Source organism: Vipera berus, assembly GCF_964194415.1.
Source record: "Vipera berus genome assembly, chromosome: 3".
NCBI lineage: Eukaryota > Metazoa > Chordata > Lepidosauria > Squamata > Viperidae > Vipera > Vipera berus.
Genome location: NC_138204.1, coordinates 158,456,785 through 158,476,237, shown reverse-complemented (window position 1 = coordinate 158,476,237; position 19,453 = coordinate 158,456,785). Strand labels below are relative to the sequence as shown.

The following is a 19,453-nucleotide window of genomic DNA, read 5'->3' as shown; positions in this document are numbered from 1 at the left end:
GCCCCCAGGGGGAGGGCCTTCTCTGTGGGTGCTCCGGCATTATGGAACCAACTGCCGGTTGAGCTCCGGACGGCATCAGACCTCCGATCCTTCCGCCGCGGGCTGAAGACCCACTTATTTGAATTAGCTGGTCTGGCCTGATGGGGGAATATGGGTTTTTAAATTGATTTTTAGTATTTTATTATTGTTGTTTTTAACTGGGCACTGGTTTAATTTCCTTTTAACTTTTGTATCGTTATTTATATATGCCCTGTGAACCGCCCTGAGTCCCTAGGGAGAAGGGCGGTATAGAAATCAAATAAAACTAAACTAAACTAAACTAAACTTTTCCAATTTGTTACTATCTAAGCAGTCCAAAGTATCAGGAGGAGATTTAGCTTCTTTAACCATGGAAAGTTGTATAAAGCAGAAATATCTTAAAAGTAAATGTTAGAATATAGACATTTCTTTTTTTATAATGTGGTTGAGTAATTATTGTGTCCTCACATCAACGGTGATTCTTAGTGAAGAAGCAGATAGATTTTCTCTAGAAGGATCTGTTCCAAGTGTGACGTTTCAGGTCTGAAAACTGTACACTCCTTCCCATTGCAACTGAGTCCAATGCAGCTGGTTATCTTCTTCTCATCTTTTCTTCCAGCTTTCCCAACAATAAATATTTCTCCAAAGAGTTAAGTCTCCACATAAAGTATCAAAAATATGATAATATGAACCTGGTCATTTGTGCCCTACTGAGCTCCTTAGTTTTCCTAGCTATTCATATTATTCTCAGGAGTCAGTCTTCTCCAACACTAAAGCTTCTACCCTTTTTCTTCAAAATCCAAATTTCACTTTCATAAAACACCAGAGAAATCTGTCAGCTGTACTATTTTGATCTATACCTTTGTAGGTATAGTTATATTCCTTTGTTAACCCAGGGCCACTATATTTCATTATGATCTGTCCATATTGTGGATTCCTGACCTTGTACATAGGTTTTGCATGAGGATAATAAGATGTTCTGGGATTCCCCTTTTTTTCTAAGCATATTCCATACTTTGATCAAAATATTTTTTATAATCAAGGAAGCACATATAACGTTTTGGCTTAGTGATATTATGCAGTTATATTTTTTCCTTAATATTTGGCCATCTAATTCATATTTTTGAAGCTTTGAAGGTTTAATTTTTTTCCTACACAACGATTCTTTGTCAGTCATAGTTTTATATATTTTTATTTATAATCATAAATAATGTAATATCATAAAATTATTCTTCAGGGACATGAAAGGGGCCCCCTTTGGGTTCCCTGGGCAATGGTGATGTCTTTCCAACCTGGAAGTGTCTTGGTAGGTACTTCTGACAGGAATGTAGTAGTATAGAAATATTCTATTTATCTAAACATACAGCATCCATAAACTAGAAGGAAATGAAATGAACAGTGAGCTCAAGAAGAACACAAACATCTACTTTTAGGAACTTTTAGGAATCAATCACCCCCATGAGTAATATAAAGCCGTCATATATGAAAATAGTTGCTGCATTGCTCATCATTGGTAATTTGGTTTCTAATGCATTATTTTGGCAAATGCAGCTATGAAATGAAATTATAATGATTCAATAACTCAGAAAATTCTCTAACTGTATGATATTTATTTATTTATTTATTTATTTATTTTGTTGGATTTATATACCGCCCTTTCCCGAAGGACTCAGGGTGGTTTATAGGGTATTTAAAACCAAATCAATACAAAAGTTAAAAACAATTAAAAAAAGATTAAATCATCCCTAAAAAATAAAAACCCCAGTTAAAAATTCTCAGCCTGGGCCGGAGAGCTCAAAGAGCCAGGTCTTCAGGTCCCGGCGAAAAGAACGAAGGTCGGGGCAGTCCTAAGCTTCACGGGCAGCTGGTTCCAGAGGGCAGGCGCACCCACAGAGAAGGCCCTCCCCCTGGGTGATATCCGCCAGCAGTCTTTTACCGGCGGCACCCTGAGAAGACCCTCCCTGTGTGAGCGCACTGGACGAAGGGAACTTGATGCTGGCAGCAGGTGTTCCCTCAAATATCCCAGACCCAAGCCATTTAGGGCTTTAGAGGTCATCACCAGCACCTTGAATCTCACCCGGAGGGCAGCCGGAAGCCAATGCAGCTCGCGGAGTAGAGGTGTTACATGGGAGTATCGGGAAACCCCCATCACAACTCGTGCGGCCGCATTCTGCACCAGCTGAAGCCTCCGAGTGGTCCTCAAGGGTAGCCCCATGTAGAGAGCGTTGCAGTAGTCACGAGCGCATGAGTGACTGTGCATAGGGCATCTCAGTCCAGATAGGGTCGCAACTGGCGCACCAGGCGAACCTGGGCAAAAGCCCCCCTGGTCACGCCTCCTATATGGTCTTCAAAATTGAGCCGTGAATCCAGGACACCCAAGTTGCGAGCCCTATCAACGGGGGGTAACACCTCACCCCCCATATTGCTCTTATGTATGGGGTGTGAGCAGCAGCTCTGCAGGTACCACCAGGGGGCGCTGTGCTGTGGTTGGATTGGCTAAAAGGGTTTCAGCGGGAGATACGGATGGATTGATTGGCCAGAGCATCACCTAGCTAAGTATATAAGGGGTCCAGGTAACCCCCTTTGTCCAGTACGTGCTGACCACAAATAAAGAGCTGACATGCGGTACTCATCTGCCTCCTCATTGCCATGCAGTCCACAACCCACTACACAATAATTGCAATACCCGGACTTCCGGTGGCGGCGCGGCGCCGGAGACAGCCCTTTCGGGCTGCCCGCGGCTCAGCTGTGTTATTTCCACCCGAAACAGCGCCGATCAGCTGTTCGGGTGGATTTGAAGCCCCCTCCTCGGGAGAAGAGGAGGGGGTGAGCCCCCAGGTAGGGGTTGAGTTCTCCGGGGCCGCCTGAGTTTAAAGCTTGGGCGGCTGAAGGATCGAACTCCCCCGTAGCCTGGGCTGCTCCCAGCTGGTCAGCGTCTCTGCTCCGTGATTTCTGGAGCGGAGCCAGGCGTTTGCGACCACCCCTGCCAGAAGGAAAGACCATGGAATAAAAGGAGCAGGCAGAGCGGTACAGGAGGAAAAGGTGAAGAGGATTTTCATTGCTGCTTTCTAGCTTAATGGATTTTATGAATTTAAAAGTGAAAGTGCGTAGTAAGTGAAAGTAAAGATGGCGGCTAAACCTCCTCCAAAAGCTCTTTGGAGTGCTGGAACTTCTCCGGTGCAACAGTCATCATTGCAAGCGTTGCTTCTTCCTGATGTATTGACACCGAAGGATTTACAAGATGCTCTTGGAAAATATGCCCAGGTAATTCTGGAAGCAATGGGTGATAAATTTGCAAAGATGGAGGAGAAGTTGGAGAAATTGGAGGAGAGAATAGAAGAGAGGATGGAAGAGAAGTTCAGAGTGATGAAGGTAGACATTTTGTCTTCAGTGTATAGAGTGGCTGAATGTGTGGAAGATTTGGATGAAAAAGTGGAAGATTTGATTCAAAAAAATGCCATATTAGAAGCAAAAGTACTGGAAAATGAAGATTTAAGAGAGAAAATGGACAAAGAATTGAGTCTTGCTCAATATTACCAGATGCAGTACGCTGTTAGAATCAGAGGTTTAAAAGAGAATATTAAGGAAGATCTAAAGCAGCTGATTTCTGAGGCTTTGGAAGTAGTATTGAGTCAGCCAGCATCTGAAATAAAGGGAGGCATGGATAAAGTGTTTCGTGTGAATTCATGGATTGCCAGACAGAGAAAGCTACCTAGAGATGTGGTGGTTTATTTTGCAAAGAGGGAAATTAGAGATGAAGTTATTCAAGCTGCTTATGGTACTAAAGTCGTGATTGCTGATCAAGAAGTTTTGGTTCTAAAAGAAATTCCTCCAAAGATTTTAAGGAGAAGGAAGGATTTTACATTTTTAGTGCAAGAGCTCAAGCAACGAGATATAAGGTTCAGATGGGAGATTCCAGTTGGGTTGATGGTGATGCATGAAGGTAAAAGGTACCGTTTGGCTACTGTGATGCAGGCGCGTGATTTTTACAATAACGTTTTAAAAGCAACCCCACTATCACTTCTGGAAGCTGCAAAGGGATCTGGAGAAGGAGAACACCAAGAGGCTGAAGATGGACAGACAGAGGAGAATGGTGCTAGAGGAGATCAAGCTACAACTTCTTTGGATGATTCTAGAGAGCAGAGGGAGATGCATGCTGCTTTAAAACGATCAAAAAAAATAAAAGAATAAGATCAGCAGAAGTCTATGGAATTTCCAAAATGTACTTACAGCCAAGTAGTGGGAGGAGCACGGCCTAAAAAAGATAGTCCTATTTAAGCAGTGCTCCAAGAGCTTTGGGATGATATGTATGGCAACTAAATTTTTAATCTGGAACGTTAATGGACTAAATTCATCACAGAAGAGGAAGAAAGTTTTTTTTAATATTTAAAACAATTCAAGATAGATGTTATATGTTTGCAAGAAACGCATATTAGGGTTGTGGACCAAAAGTATTTATCGAACTCAAGGTTGGGCACGCAATTTGTTGCTTCTGCAATGAATAAGAAAAATGGAGTGGTTGTTTATCTTAAAAGTGCTTTAACAGTGGACTTAATTGAAGCAGATAAGCATGGAAGATACGTTATGATAGACTTGCTACTAGTAGGTAAAAAGATGCTTTTAGTTGGATTATATGCTCCTAATTAACAACAAGTTGACTTTTTTAGTTTATTTCATACAAAGTTTACCCAGTTGGATTATAAAATTTTTATTTTTATGGGGGATTGGAATGGTGTTTTGGATGTACAGATGGACAAGGCTGGAGCTTTTAAGCGCGGCCCAAGTCATGCTAGACTGTCTAAATCCTTTTTTGAAATGAAGGATGACTTGGAACTGCGAGATATTTGGCGTGAAAGACATTCGCATGAAAAGGATTATACTTTTTTTTCTGACAGACATCAATTTTTTTTCAGGATCGATTTTATTTTGTTGACAAATGACTTTTTTTTAAGGATTAAGAAGGTGAAGATATGTGTAAGAACTATTTCTGATCATAGCCCAGTTTGGCTAGAGATTTATAAGGACAATAGAGATAGGCGCTCGTGGCGCGTAGATGAGAATTTGTTTAGAAACCAGAGAAATGTGGAAGTGGGATGCTAGCAAGGCCTATTTGAGAGGGGTGTTGATATATATGAACAATAAACATAGATGTGCTGTGGAAGCTAGGAGGGAAGAATTGGGGAATGAAATAAAGGAAAAAGAAAAGGCTTGGATTTTGAATTTAGAGGTTGTGAAGTCTAAGGAGGCTATTAAACTGTTAAGAGGAATGGATTGAGTATATCCAGATCAAATATGGGATTAAGAAGTTTCAGGTAGTATTTGAATAAGTCTTCCTTTCTTTTTTTTCTGTTTTTTTTATATATATTCTATATTAATAGTGTTTGTAGTTATCCTATGTGAGCTAGAGAGTGATAGATTTTAGAGTCTATGGTTGTTAGCATATGGTTGTTTATGATTCTTTTTTTGTTTTTTATACCTTGTACTTAGCTCTGGGAAGTCGGGGGGGGGGGTGGGGAGGGGGGGAGGGGTAAGGAGGGAGGGATAGGGGAGGGGTAGGGGGGACTGTCAAAGATAAAATGTATGATAAAACTTTTCAATAAAAAAATAATAATTGCAATACCCTAAAATGTAAAATTAATTTGTATATTTCTCCTCAATGCCACTGAATAAACCTAATGATTTTAATACAAACTGATTTGAGAAATAAATGAATGCATATACCAATCATTTCAGTAATGGCATTTAATGTATGTATCAAGTAAAACAATGTCGATCCTTACAATTTTACAAAACAAAATATGGACTTAGATATGATAAAGTTTTCACTGACTTATACATGTCTACAGAGACTTCACAGACTACAATATACTACTAAAGGCAGACCTTGGTTAACCATTCATTCAGCAACTATTCATAAATACAATAAGAAGACGTATAGCCAATCCTCAAAGTCACAGCTGTTGCAGCACCCCTGCAGTTATGTGATCACAATTTGGCAACTAATTCATAATTATGACAGTCACAGCATCCAGCAGCCATGTGATCACCACTTGCAATCTTCCTTGCCTTCTTCCAACAAGCAAAATCAATGTGGAAGGGGTTGCAAATGGCAATCATATGGTTTCATGCATAATAACCACAAGTTGGCATGGTCATGCAATGTCGTACTTTACAACTGCATTGTTTGCTGACAAAGTTCCTAGTTCAAATTACCAGTTAACCAAGGATTACTTGCACATAACATACTGGTGGTGGTGATTCCAAAGAAACACAAATATTTCCAACAGAGGCCAAATCCAATTACTTGTGGTCAGAGCCAACAAATTACCATTATCCAATAATAAGCACATTATTACAGATGCCACTTGCTAGATAATCCTTGACTTCTGGCCCCAAAATTTCTGTTGCTAAACGAGACAATTGTTAAGTGAGTTTTGCCCCATTTTATGACCTTTCTTGTCACAATTGTTAAGTGAATCACTGCAGTTGTTAAGTTCGTAACAGGAGTGTTAGGTGAATCTGGCTTCCCCATTGACTATGTTTGTCAAAAAGTCACAAAAGGTGACTTTGGACACTGCTACTGTCATAAATACATGCCAGTTGCCAAGCATTAGAATTTTGATCATGTGACCATGGAGATGTTGCAATGATTGTAATGTGAAAAACTATCATAAGTCATGTTTTTCAGTCCCACTGTAATTTCAAATGGTCATTAAACAAATGATTTTAAGTCAAGGATTACCTGTAAATAAATAAATGCTACATCATGATGCATATCTGAAAGAGGGAGGACTTTCATTGTGATATGACCTTACTTTCATCATTCTGCCCCTCCTCTTTCCCACAGTGCAGGTGCTGCTGGATACACAGCTGTACATAATTTCTTAGTTGTAGTAAATTTTGTGATGTGGAATTTTGTTAGTTCATTCTAGCAGTTTGGTGTAGTGTTTTTTTTATCCCATTTATATCCCACCCTTCTCCGAAGACTCAGGGCGGCTTACAATTTTAAAGCACAAATCAATGTGCTTACCAATAGCCTTCATTCTATGTATATGCCTGCTTATTAGGGCTTTCGCCCCCCCAAGCGGCATTATTACAAAGTCAGCTTATTGCCCCCAACAATCTGGGTCCTCATTTTACCTACCTTGGAAGGATGGAAGGCTGAGTCAACCTTGAGCCTGGTGGGATGCGAACCTGCACTAATTGCAGGCAGCTGGTGTTACTTAAGGAGGCATTAGCCCACTGCTCCACCAAGGTTAAGGCATCAGGCTAGAAACCAAGAGACTGTGAGTTCTAGTCCCATTTTAAGCCTTTGGGCTCATCATTCTCTCTCAGTCCAACTTACCTTATAAAGTTGATGTGGGGAAAATAGGAGGAGAAAGGATTATTAGAAACTTTATTTATCAAGTGATCAAGGCAATATATAAATAATAAAATAATTTCTTTCAAAACAGAACAAAATTAATTTTGTTTTAATCAAACTAATAGTGACATCTAGTGATGAGGAGCATCAAAGCTAATAGGCCATGATTTAATTTGGTACATGACATTTTGTCATTATCGTCAGGGTTGAAAGTCTTCTTGGTAGCTCACCAGCAACTGAGCAGGAATCAATTGAGCTCTTGCATTTTTTTAATAGGACTATTTGGACCATGTCATTGGATTTTTGGAAAGTCTGTGTTGATACAGTAATAAGGACAATTTTCAGTTTCATAACTAATCCATGAAAAATTGATTAAATGCCTATTACATGCAATAATACAACTTCTTTGTGTGTACTATGTACATTGGTATCTTAATGTTGTACACACCTGCTGCCTATTGGTACTGTGGTTTAGCTGAGCAAAAACTATAGAGATAGAAGCCTTTAACTAACAGACCCTTCATCCTATTTCACTTGTAAACTATTTTTGCTTTTTAACACTAGATTCTAGTTATGTGTCAAAATACTATTTTTTGCATTAAACTTCACAGTTCAATACTATCTTCTGATGAAAAATATGGGCACAAGATTCCAACAATGTCTCTTTGGTTTAATCATTAAACTCCATGGTCTCTTCAAATTAAAAGTAATATTTAAAAAGTGCAGCCCATAGCTGAACAAAAGTCCTGGCTCCACTCCTATACATTGTAAGTGTTCACACATGCACACTTCACATTACCTCCATTTTGCTTCTGCTGGGACAATGTACATAAAGCCTTCTCTAGGACTGTGGGGCCTGGTGTGCTATGGTCCATGGGGTCACAAAAAGTTGGACACGACTTAGTGACCAAACAACAATAATACCCCCCAAAAAAATATTTTCAAAATTTGTCTACACTTGAAATCTGAAATTTTAAGTGCTCGTTACAGTCATGTTTCCATCTTTCCTCTTCCTATGACATCTCCCAATGCTTTCATATCCAGGTTTTGGAGTTCCAAATTCTTAACTCTCAGTAATCAGTTCTTCAAATTACTTACATTAATATTCATACATTTCAGTCTCTGGTAACAGTGTGTTAAAATTAGTAGGATAAAGGCAAGTTGCCAGCTATTTTAAAATAATAGAAACAGCTTTCCTTGCTATCCTGTCATAATATAGTTCCTTCTTTTCTAGCAAAATGAACTTACTAAATGCAGTGATTTATGAAGATGATGTACAGCACAGTGCAATGCCATCTGTCTCTGTTGTATTTAATTTTGTGTTTGTTAGTCCAACAAATTGAATATTCTTTGGTGATACAATATTCTTCAGAATGGTCTATAGTTTGGGAAGTAGAAAATCCCACCGTATCTTTAACCATTGTAATTATTACCACATTTTTCATAAGTAGTAGTTTAATTTGTCACTATGTGTTATATATCATTACTATTTTTATCTATCCTGTTTAATCCAACTAATATGGAATAGATAAGCAACCTGTCGTAGAATTTAAACTATTCTTCAAGGTTGCTGAATAAATGAATATCTTATACATTTTAAACTCCAAAATTTGGCTTGGTAAACATATACCAAAGTACCACAGAAAGATCTTAGATTCCCTGAACAGAAATCACTAAAATACATCTGGCAGCTCTTTTGGTAAACAGAAACCTTCCTAGCATTAGTTGTTATAAAGTCTATAATATAGCTGAAAAATAATCACAATCACTTGGACAATGTGGTTTTAAAGCATGTGTCACTTTTTGGAAATATACTTCTACAACATACTGAATCCCCAATGCTTTCACAGTTGTCTCTAAGGTAACAAGACACAAAGACTTTGATTTGAACAAATAAAACTGAATATTAAAGAATGTTTTAATCAGAGAAAAAGTACCTAGGAACAGCATCAGAATTATGCAGAAATAATCACTATGGTCAGCTTGATTTATGAACTTGGGAACTGCAAATTATCATTTTAAGCTGTATCATGTAACTAATAGTCTCTACTCAGAATGCATCAGAATTTTCTTAACCCAACCCAAATTACTCAGAGAACTTTTCTCCATAAATTTTCAGAGTGCTACTTTGAATGGCCTCTGCTGTATCAGAAGATAGTATGTCAAATAATTGGTGGCTGGTTTTTTTCCCCCAGAAATAGGCAGGTGTCCTGGCACATTCCTAACTGCTGATTTTTCACTTTCTTTTTATCAGTCTCTTCCAGAAAAACATTTACCCCTTTCCATTCTGTAAGATACACTCAGTTGGATAAGTAGATTTTTAAACTATGGATACAGATTTGCATTAAAAAGGGGGATGGGGAAATTTAAACCATATATTTAATTTCACTTGATAAATCATTTTTTGTTAAACAATTGTTTTCTTCCAGTCTTTGACAATCAATACTACAGAAAGGAATTCTTCCTGATTATTTGGCTCCTATAAATCAGGTTTATTCTATGTATATACAATTATATTACTTTTGGAGGAACTCTTTACAGCCTTTACTGCCTGCCCACCATCTTGGCTCCTACAATTATATTAATAAATCTTATCATGTGGATATTGGTTATTTTTAGTTATTTGGTACTGACATTTCAATAAGTTTGATTGCATAGACTTAATTAACTTGTAGACATCAAGTGTGGGGGTTGATATGTGCAATTCAATATACAAAAGAAAACAGCTTTCTCAAGATTGTATGAGTAGGATTAGAGAATCTTACCCATTGCTCAGTAAAGATCACTGAGTCTTAGCCACTGCTCAATAAAGAAATCCAATTTAAATTATCCATGATAAACAAGTCATTCTGCTTCTGCTTAACCTATCAACTAAAGGAGATCCCACATCCTTTTTGAATAACAACATTGGTCCCAGTGTCATAATAACTGCTGTTACTAAGGGCTTTTTAAACAAAATGGAATCAGTCTTTCTAGAGCTTAAATCCATTAAGCTGTGTCCGGAAGACTACAAAATAATTCTGATTTTCAGTGAAGTACCTTCTCTGTTATTTTAAGAGTACTATCACATCACCCTTTGGTCTTCTTGTTTTGAAGACTAAACATTCCAAACTCCTTCACTTTTTTTTATAACTCTTTTCATAACCCTAACCCTATATTCTGGCTTTTCTGGAGATCCTTGAGAACTTGGCTATCACAGGGAGAGTCCACAATTTTATCCTATGATTTATACTTTCTTGCCTGACATCCCTCTTAAAATCTATTCCAGTTCTTCTGAATCTTTCTTACTGAATTATGTCTAAAACTAGATATTCAAAGTAAGGTATTCTGACACCTGTAGAATAAAATCAAACTATTTATGCAGCCACATCACACTGCTGGCTCATCTTTAATAATCAGGAACTATGTTAAAAACCTTTGCGCAAAGAGTATTATCAAGACTGTGATCTCATTGAAAGCTTTGCTCATGTCTTTGTTCTACCTCATTTTTCTATTTTTGACATAGTTCTCTAAATCACAATAATTTTGAATTTTGTTTCTCTTTTCTAAGATATTAAACAACTTACTCTTGTAATTTCTGTATATTTGAAAAAGATTTCTCATTCTTTGTAAGCATTGATATTTTAATCCTCATACATATTTCTGACAAGCAAAGAAACCAAAGTCACCATGTACCACCTGGGGTTCCCTTTATATTATAGATAGGGGACCTGTAGAGACTTGACAGAAAATATCCTACTTGGTTATCACATATCATCATATTTACTTGGTACAAAGGAAAACACCATTGAATAGTACATAACAATGGAATTCTGATGAAGTATCTTACGTTCTTGGAAAGATGTGAAGAGCATCTGGAATCGGCTGTTTCGACTGCCTTCATCTGCCCACATGCGGATTACTCCAAGACCTGTGCGCAGCATCACATCATTAGCAACAGTACTGCAAAACTTTGCTTTTAAATCCTCCACTGAGCTACTTCCATCATAGACAGCCACAAAGTTCCTTTTGCATTCATTAGAATTCTGCATTTCATAGTCCAAGAATCGTAAATATATCTATAAAAAAGAGAACAGTGAACATAACAGCACAGACCAACACTTTCGTTTCCACATCATTTTTTGCTTTTCAAATGATCTACAGCAGACATGTCAAACACAAGGCCCGGGGGCCGGATCTGGCCCGCGAAGTGGTTTCATGTGGCCCACGAAGCCATCCTGGAAACAGTGAGGGAACAGCCCCCACTGCCCTGGCCCTGGCCCAGAGACCCTCCTTCTGCCAGAGACCCTCAGATCTGTCCCACTCCTGCCCAGGCCCCCATAGGCACCCTTGATGCGAACGATGTAGAGATGGCCACGCCCACCCAGTAGGCCATACACAGTCTAGCCACGCCCACCCAGTAGGCCACGCCCACCCTGGCCATACCCACCCGGCCCCCTGAGGGCAACCACAATGCTGATGCGGCCCTCAATGAAATTGAGTTTGACACCCCTGATCTACAGCAAAACAGTGATCATATTTATGTTACTGAATGGTAGCATACAGGAAGAAAACAGGATCATGATTGGAACTGAGAATCTTTTTTTCTAACAATTTATTTTTCCTTGGAAGAATTTTTTCATGTATGCTTATCACAAACTCATAATGATCAAGTCTATGTATGCACATAACAATAATCAAATGTATTTATATTACTCAGAACAGATTAGAAAATGAATATGCTTCTTCATATAGTTTCATCACATTACATTATTTACAGAAAAGGGAAAAAATGTAAGAAATATTTTGTCCTCTTTTCTCCTCTTTGTCCTTTCTTTTCTATTTGTCTCAAAACTAATAGATCAGTTGTTTTAAAATCTAGGAATATTTAAGAGGAAAAAGGCTTTCTGTTATTTCTTTAAGTAGTGAGAACATTACCTGCTTATTTTAAAATAATAAAGCAAAACCATCTAGAATTTGTTAACTTTTTTGTAATTCAATTGTGAAATATCAAAATTCCTATACAGAGGTTATCTCTCTCCACACTTTAAACTTTAAAGGTTTAAAGCAATGCATTGCAGAATTAATCAATGCCTAATGAAACCTAAGGCAGAGTCAGCAATTAAAATAATCAGCCCATAATAATTTAGTAAAACCTTTGTATTCAAAGGACAACTAATAGCTAATAGTTAACTTTCTGAAGTTTGGGAAATGAGACATTCTTCCATTGGAAAAAAATGTCTTTTACTGCTCACTCATTTAATTTCTTTATAAATACAATAATGACAAATAGTTTCTAACATTCTGGAAAAAACACAAAAAAGAACAAAGAACTATCTTATTTTGCTCATCTTCTTGATTATACTCAGAAATGTTTAGGATGATAAGAAGACAAAGAAATATAGAAACTAATGGGACAGGAGCAAGGGAGGTACATCCCAAAGGAAAAGCTGAAGGAACAGAACAGAAGATGTTACAAGGATTTTTTTTTCCTTTTTCACTACATTGTAAATATCAAAATTTCATACACAAGGATCTAATTCTTTCTAGAAATCAGTAGTTGCTCTACTGCTACAGAAATAAATGTTGTTGTTTTTTAAATAACAAATTAAGCATATCAATCCAATTTCTTGCCACAACCTTTATGCATCCAGGTTCAAGACATCTAACAACATTTGGTATGCACTGAATGTATTTAGAAAATAGATTTTAACATTTCTATTTGACCATTTTCAGAACTAATTTATAGTACTTTATTGGGCCCAACATTGGGCCCAACAGAGCAAGGTCTTTAGCTTCAAAAAACCTTAAATCTGCAAGGAAACACTGCATTTCTAATTAAAAAGGAACTCAGTATTGCTGCAACACTGTATTGATGCTATGGGTCTTATTTTTGGCTCAAGAAAGATGAAAAATCACCCACAGATATTTGAAATGAATGTTCTTCTCAAGCCAATTTGTCCTAAAGCAAATAGCAACATCATCAAAATAAAACAATATAATTTGCTAGATCATCAGCAGTTTTAGGTGAGTGGAAGTGCTGTAAGTTTCTTTTCTAATCAGTTAAGAAATGGCATCAAAATTTATTTTATTTCAGTCTTCTTGAACTAGGAATAGTAAAGCAAGACTGAAATTTTCTTCAAGCAGTCAAAACGATCATGTGCTGGAATTTGGTGCTTGCTAATAGATGAGTCCTTCTTCTCACCAAAAAAAGCAGAAAGATGTAGAGAGAACATGATGCTCCATATTCAAACTCAACAGATAGCAGGCAGACAGACACAAGACATATAAAAAGATCCATGCCTTTGATCATCCCATTAAGCTTATGCTAGATGCCCTGCAGATTACATTACAGTAAATGCAGACTTTTATTGTGAATCTCACATATAACTAATCAAATACAACTAACTCTAATATTGTGGCATTTCTAGTAATTTCATTCTCCTGAATAATTTCCTAATACATATATTATTTTACAAAATAATCTAAATCATTTACAACATTTCATAACTCTTATTATACATCCGGAACAAACTCATTATATTCATGGCAACTAGTTACCTGTCATAACTGCAACAGCCGTAACAACATTTAGCAAGGGTCAAAAACTTACAGAACTAGAAAAGGAAATAGAAAATATCTAAGCCAACTGATTTATCATGTCACTAATTAACTTCACTCTTAATCAAGTATGTCTCCCTTATGTTTTAAAGTCATACATGGTGAAAAACCGCTCTGAAAAAGTGACACAGAAATTTAAAAAATAAATTAGAATAAGATCATATGATTTAAAAAAAACCTACCTGATCTTGAAAGGTCATCCTGTCAACTTTAAATTTGGCTATTTTAGTACTTATAATGAGATGAAGATTAATTATCCAAATCTAAAGTACTAGTTTCTGGAAAGAGACCTAAAAGCAACGGTTTGGTCTATAAATGGGATTGGTGTTAAATAATGGTTGATCTAGTAATGCATGTGATATAAAACAGCTTGCTACAAGAGTTTAGTCTGAATGACTATCTTTAAAAATCCAATCCTTCTTCTATTGGTTCCTCTTATTTTGCTGAAGCCTGTAGAAGTATATACTTCTCTTTTAGAGACCTGAATGGGATGCTTTAAATAGCAATACTTTTTCATTGGAGTACTTTAGTGGGTTGTTAAGAATTTTTTTCAGTCTTGATTTTATTTTCCAATTCCTTAGATAGAGACTGTTTATCGCTTACAAATAGAGAACAGGGATTTAGGGAGTTTTAACCTGGTTTTACTCAAATACTAACGGTGTGTAGTGGGGGTCTTTAACTTTCCAGTCAAATAATTATAAGCTTCAAAGCAATTGTTGCTATATCCTATACAACAGGGAAGCAAAAACTTATTTTACTGTTATTGTTTCTCTGTCAATAAGTCAGTTTTAAAAAAGTAGTATTTTGTGTTTCATCTCAGTTATTTTTTTAAATATGAAAAAGCAAGATTTAGGTTGCAGTTCTTTGCTTGCATTATGATCAAGTTTCAGAAACTTAGAGAACTGGTAAAGAACATTTTCCTACTGGACAAGAAATGTAGAGAGTACGGTTTTCCTTGCACATGTTAGCTAGAGAAAAGAGACTAAGGCTGCATGTTTTTGCCACCAATTGAAGTGAAACCAAACATTTGTATGTGTGTGCATACAATAGATACTTATTTTTATTTTGTTTGTTTGTATCCTGCCTTTATTGTTTTAGAAATAACTCAAGGTTGAAAACATATCCAACACATCCTTCCTCCTCCGTTCTTCCACACAACATCTCTGTGAGATGGAGGCTGAGAGAGAGGGAGAGAGACTAGCCCACGATCATTCAGTCGGCTTTCATGGCTAAAGTGGGACCTAAACTCATAATGTCGTGCTTTTTAGCCTGGTGCTTAAGCACCAAATCAATGGTGAAAGAAGAATAAACTGATACCTGATACTCTTCTCTTAGGCTCCATCACTGAAGCAGCCATATATTTCTGTAACCATTTGGAAACAATACCAGCATAGAAAAGAGCACATGGGGGAAAATCTGCTTTTAAAGTCTTTTTTTAAAAAAAAGGTAGAAAACATGAATTATTTTACAGATGAGGATTAGAGATACATCAATTTTGCAATGTCTGTGTGCAATAAATCTTATCTGTTGCCATTATTTTTGTATGAATGAAAATCATATTTTCATAGACAGAGGAAATGAATTTAATTAAGGTTCTGTGTATTTTATTAATCATAGATTTTAACTTAATCCTTTGCCTCATAAATGGTAAAGGTTTGAGTTACTAAAGAGTAAAGTCTGAGTTCTAAGGGATTCTTTTCTTTACCAATCCCTTTTCCTGGGATTCAGTCCAACTTTCAACTGCAGCCTGCAATTCTGGTATTCCCCAGAATTCTCCTGTTCAAACTCTACAGCAGACTACACCTACATAACTACCAGGCCCAAACAAGGTAAGCCAGATGTTGTCATCCCTTGGTCCCATCCATTTCTACACTGGCTCCATAAAATAACTTTAGCATTTCGAGCGCGCCCATTGGTCCCCAAAGACCGCTTACCCTGATTTTGGCATGATACGATCCCCTTGTAAATAACATCTCAATTATGCTTTCAGTTTCAAGGCTCAGCCTGAAAGACTGCTATATGATGAACTATAGTTATAAATGTGTAGCAACTGCACAACTTCAGTGGAATCTTTTGATTATAAATAAAGGTTTATCTGCCTGGAGTGTTAGATGTTTCATTCTCTTGTGGAATTTATCATTGTTTATAATTCCTTATATTTTTTTTCTTGCATTTGCTTAAGGAGAGACTAGCCAAAGCATTTGTTATAATAAAATAATGAGTCACCAATTCTTCTTTTATATTAGTTCAAGATAAATATAATAAACAATAATACTTAAGATTAACATTATAAGTATAATTAATAGTAATTACTAAACTGTTGCATTGAAAACAGAGTTGGTAGCATCACAATGACAACTCTTTTCTTCCACTGCTGTATTTAAAAAAAGTTCCCACTGAAAATGTACAATTCTGAGATCTCAATCTTCCCTTTGAAATCACTAACAATTGCTAGCATTTTACAAAGATAATTTTCTAATTTTTCACTGTAATAGAGCCTGGGTGCAAACCTTGTATGCCCACTAAAAATAACTAAATAGCTATTCCATTAGAGGAATTGAAAGAGACCTACCTATACATATTAGTTAAGATGCAAAAACTGTATAGGTAAATGTTTTATCCAATCATACACTATTATTTTCAATGATGAAATTTAAGCTATCATGTCTTCATTACAAAAATGCTTTACTTTTTCCTATTTATTTCCACACTAATGATACTCCAGAAGTTTTTTTTTTAAAAAAAACTGGTTCTACTCCCAGGTCCCAGAGTTGAGTACCTGCTAGATCCCTGTTGGGCAGGGGTAGGAAGTTCAAGTTCACAGATTGTAAAATGGCCACAGTTGCCTACTCCTGCTGTTGGGTGAACCCGACCCAGTACATGGAGTGTATTATGTCTGGACACACATGGTTTCTTTTATCTATTTTTTACAATATTTTATAATGTAAGCCACAAAAATCTCTGGCCTTACATCAAATAAATAAATGAATCCAGCAAGCATTTTTGTTTGTTTGATATTACTTCAAATGGAGCAAGATGGCAGTTTTTATTGTAAAAACCTACACTTGTATGTCCTGCATTATAAATACTTTCTTATGAAACACTGTTATGTGATTGAAGGGGGGGAAATCCACTGTTCTACATTTTTCTTTTAAAATGCCATAAAAATCCACTTTTTGAACCACTTGATCTTATTGTAATTTTGACCAAAATAAAGGACAGAATTTCAGAGGTGTTTCAGCTTTGGAATGTCACTACAAAACGGCACAGCTGTTACCAAAAAGAATACAATAACCTCACTGCAGCCATGACATATGTAATTAATAGCCCTTGATTGCATTACAGTTTTAAATTACTGTCTTGTCACTTTTAAGGTTGGTATTTTTAAAAAAATGAAAAAAAGCAATGCCGATTGAACTGGAAAGAGGTTTTTTTATTTTAATTTGAACATAATAAGCTCTGAATATATATATGAAAATTAATTATCCCAAAGTCTGAATAACATATAACTTCAGTAAAACTCCATCATAAGCTCCTCACAGTGAATCATTTTTGATAAATTCTGTTTCATCTATTACTGTACATTTGCTTTGACAAAAGATTGATTGGGCAAGTCAGAAAACCATAATAAGAGCCTGTCTATATTCAAACAAAGTTCACCAATTTTGCACTTTCATCTGTAGCCAAGAAATCACACTGGAGCTAGCAAAAGCATATCTATTGGAAAAGTAATAAATTTCCCATCAAATATATTAAAGACTTTAAAATTTGACAAAAACAAAACCCCACAGTTAAGAAGGAGAAATGGTTTATTCATTTCTAAGTGAAGAGAGGTTTATATGCTTATAAAGATTTGTTCCTGGTCTGGATAACCTACCCACCTTTCTTACATATTATGGTGCTGTTGTAATTTCCGGGCATGAGCAATTAGATTTTATATAACCTTTATGGTGCTCTTGGCATGACATAGTGTTGGAAAATGCAGCATAAATAAGCAAGTTTATTTATTTATTAAATTTATCCATTTTCAAGGAATGGGAGAAGAACAATTTGCATTCTTTCCTTCTTCTGCCACTCCAAGTTTGGAGCAGCAGCATTAAAAGTGGAAATGTGAACAAAAATGTCTGGGTGGCTTCCACTCATATTCATATTAATGTTCATCAATGATTTGGATGAGGGGATAGATGGTGAACTCATCAAATTTGCAGACAACACCAAGCTGGCAGGAATAGCCAACACTCCAGAAGATATGCTTAAGATACAGAAGGATCTTGACAGACTTGAACACTGGGCGCTATTTAACAAAATGAAATTCAAAACCCATTTGTAGAAAGCAATAAATCCTGTATTAATATAATCACTTTCTTAAATTATTACCCCAAATCAAAGAATGAAACAGAACTGACCTTGGATCGTGGTGGTGCTCGGATGTACCATTTACAATCAACAGCCTCAGAATCAGAAGCTTTCCCTTCTTTTCCAATCTGCACCGATTCCACAATTCCTTCAGATCCTCCCATTTGAAACTCACAAACTGAATAACAACAAAACATAAAGATCAAGCAAGAAGAAAATCAGATCAAATACAAAGGCTTTGAAGTGCTATGGAAAACTGAACATACCGACCTGGCAATGGTTTCAAAACCCCAAGATCCTTGAATTCAGGATCTGAAAGTGAAACCAAAGAAGAAACAAATTAGCCTGTTTTTCCAACACTCTTAGAAACATTATAATCTAGCTTAATCTTAATTATGGGGATCTGAAGAGAACTATTAAGTAGAATTTTTAAAATGTGATTTGTTCTTTTAAAAAGCAAAGTTACCCTCAGGCGGTTAATTTGCTAATTTACTGGATTTCTACTCTGCTTTTCCAACAAAGGGTAATGACTAACAAAAGCAAATACATTTAAGCACACAAGAAAAATTCAATTAAAATGACTCCCATAAAACAGACTAAATTCAACTAATTATAACTCATCTGAATAGCCAAACCAGCAGCTGCAGCTAAGGACTTACCCAACTCTATAATAGTTTTCTGGTGGCACAAGAAAGTAGCAAAGAAACTAGTCTCATTTCCTCTTTCACTAAACATGCATATTATCTGCACTCTTAAAAAAGAAAAGGACTAATATAAAAGTTAAATGAGATTTAATCGCAATATACATTTTATTAAATGAAAAGAAATGTAGTTTAAGTGATTTCTCTCCGTGAATTTAATGATTTTTTTTCCCTTCTGTCATGTTAAAACATTGCAATTTAGATGCCAGAGCTCTGGAGGCTTCTTCATCCAAGTCTTAAGGAAACTACAATTTAACCAGCACTGGTGTAAAGTATTGTACATTAAGTCTGTTATGTATCCAGGTGAAGAGAACACATACACACTTACATAGCAGTCACCAGCAGGGGGCATTGAAGTGTAACTGTTTTGGTGGGAACCCAGTTTCGGCGGGAAACAGAGGTTCAAACCCATTGG

The 19,453-nt window shown here is 36.4% G+C and overlaps 1 protein-coding gene across 3 annotated transcripts in view; it reads right to left on the bottom strand.

Moving 5' to 3' along the window:
* LOC308664947 (neuropilin and tolloid-like protein 1) overlaps positions 1-19,453 on the bottom strand; it is a gene marked incomplete at both ends in the record, with an annotated part of 84,098 nt that overhangs the window by 15,095 nt on the left and 49,550 nt on the right. For 2 of the 3 annotated variants that reach the window (XM_081322500.1, XM_081322499.1), the window contains 3 exons: positions 11,211-11,439; positions 18,388-18,515; positions 18,608-18,649. In XM_081322500.1, the coding sequence (XP_081178626.1) occupies positions 11,211-11,439; positions 18,388-18,515; positions 18,608-18,649 (399 nt within the window). Of the gene's footprint in view, positions 1-11,210; positions 11,440-18,387; positions 18,542-18,603; positions 18,650-19,453 lie in introns of all 3 variants that reach the window. The other variant, XM_081322498.1, reaches the window with a different exon arrangement.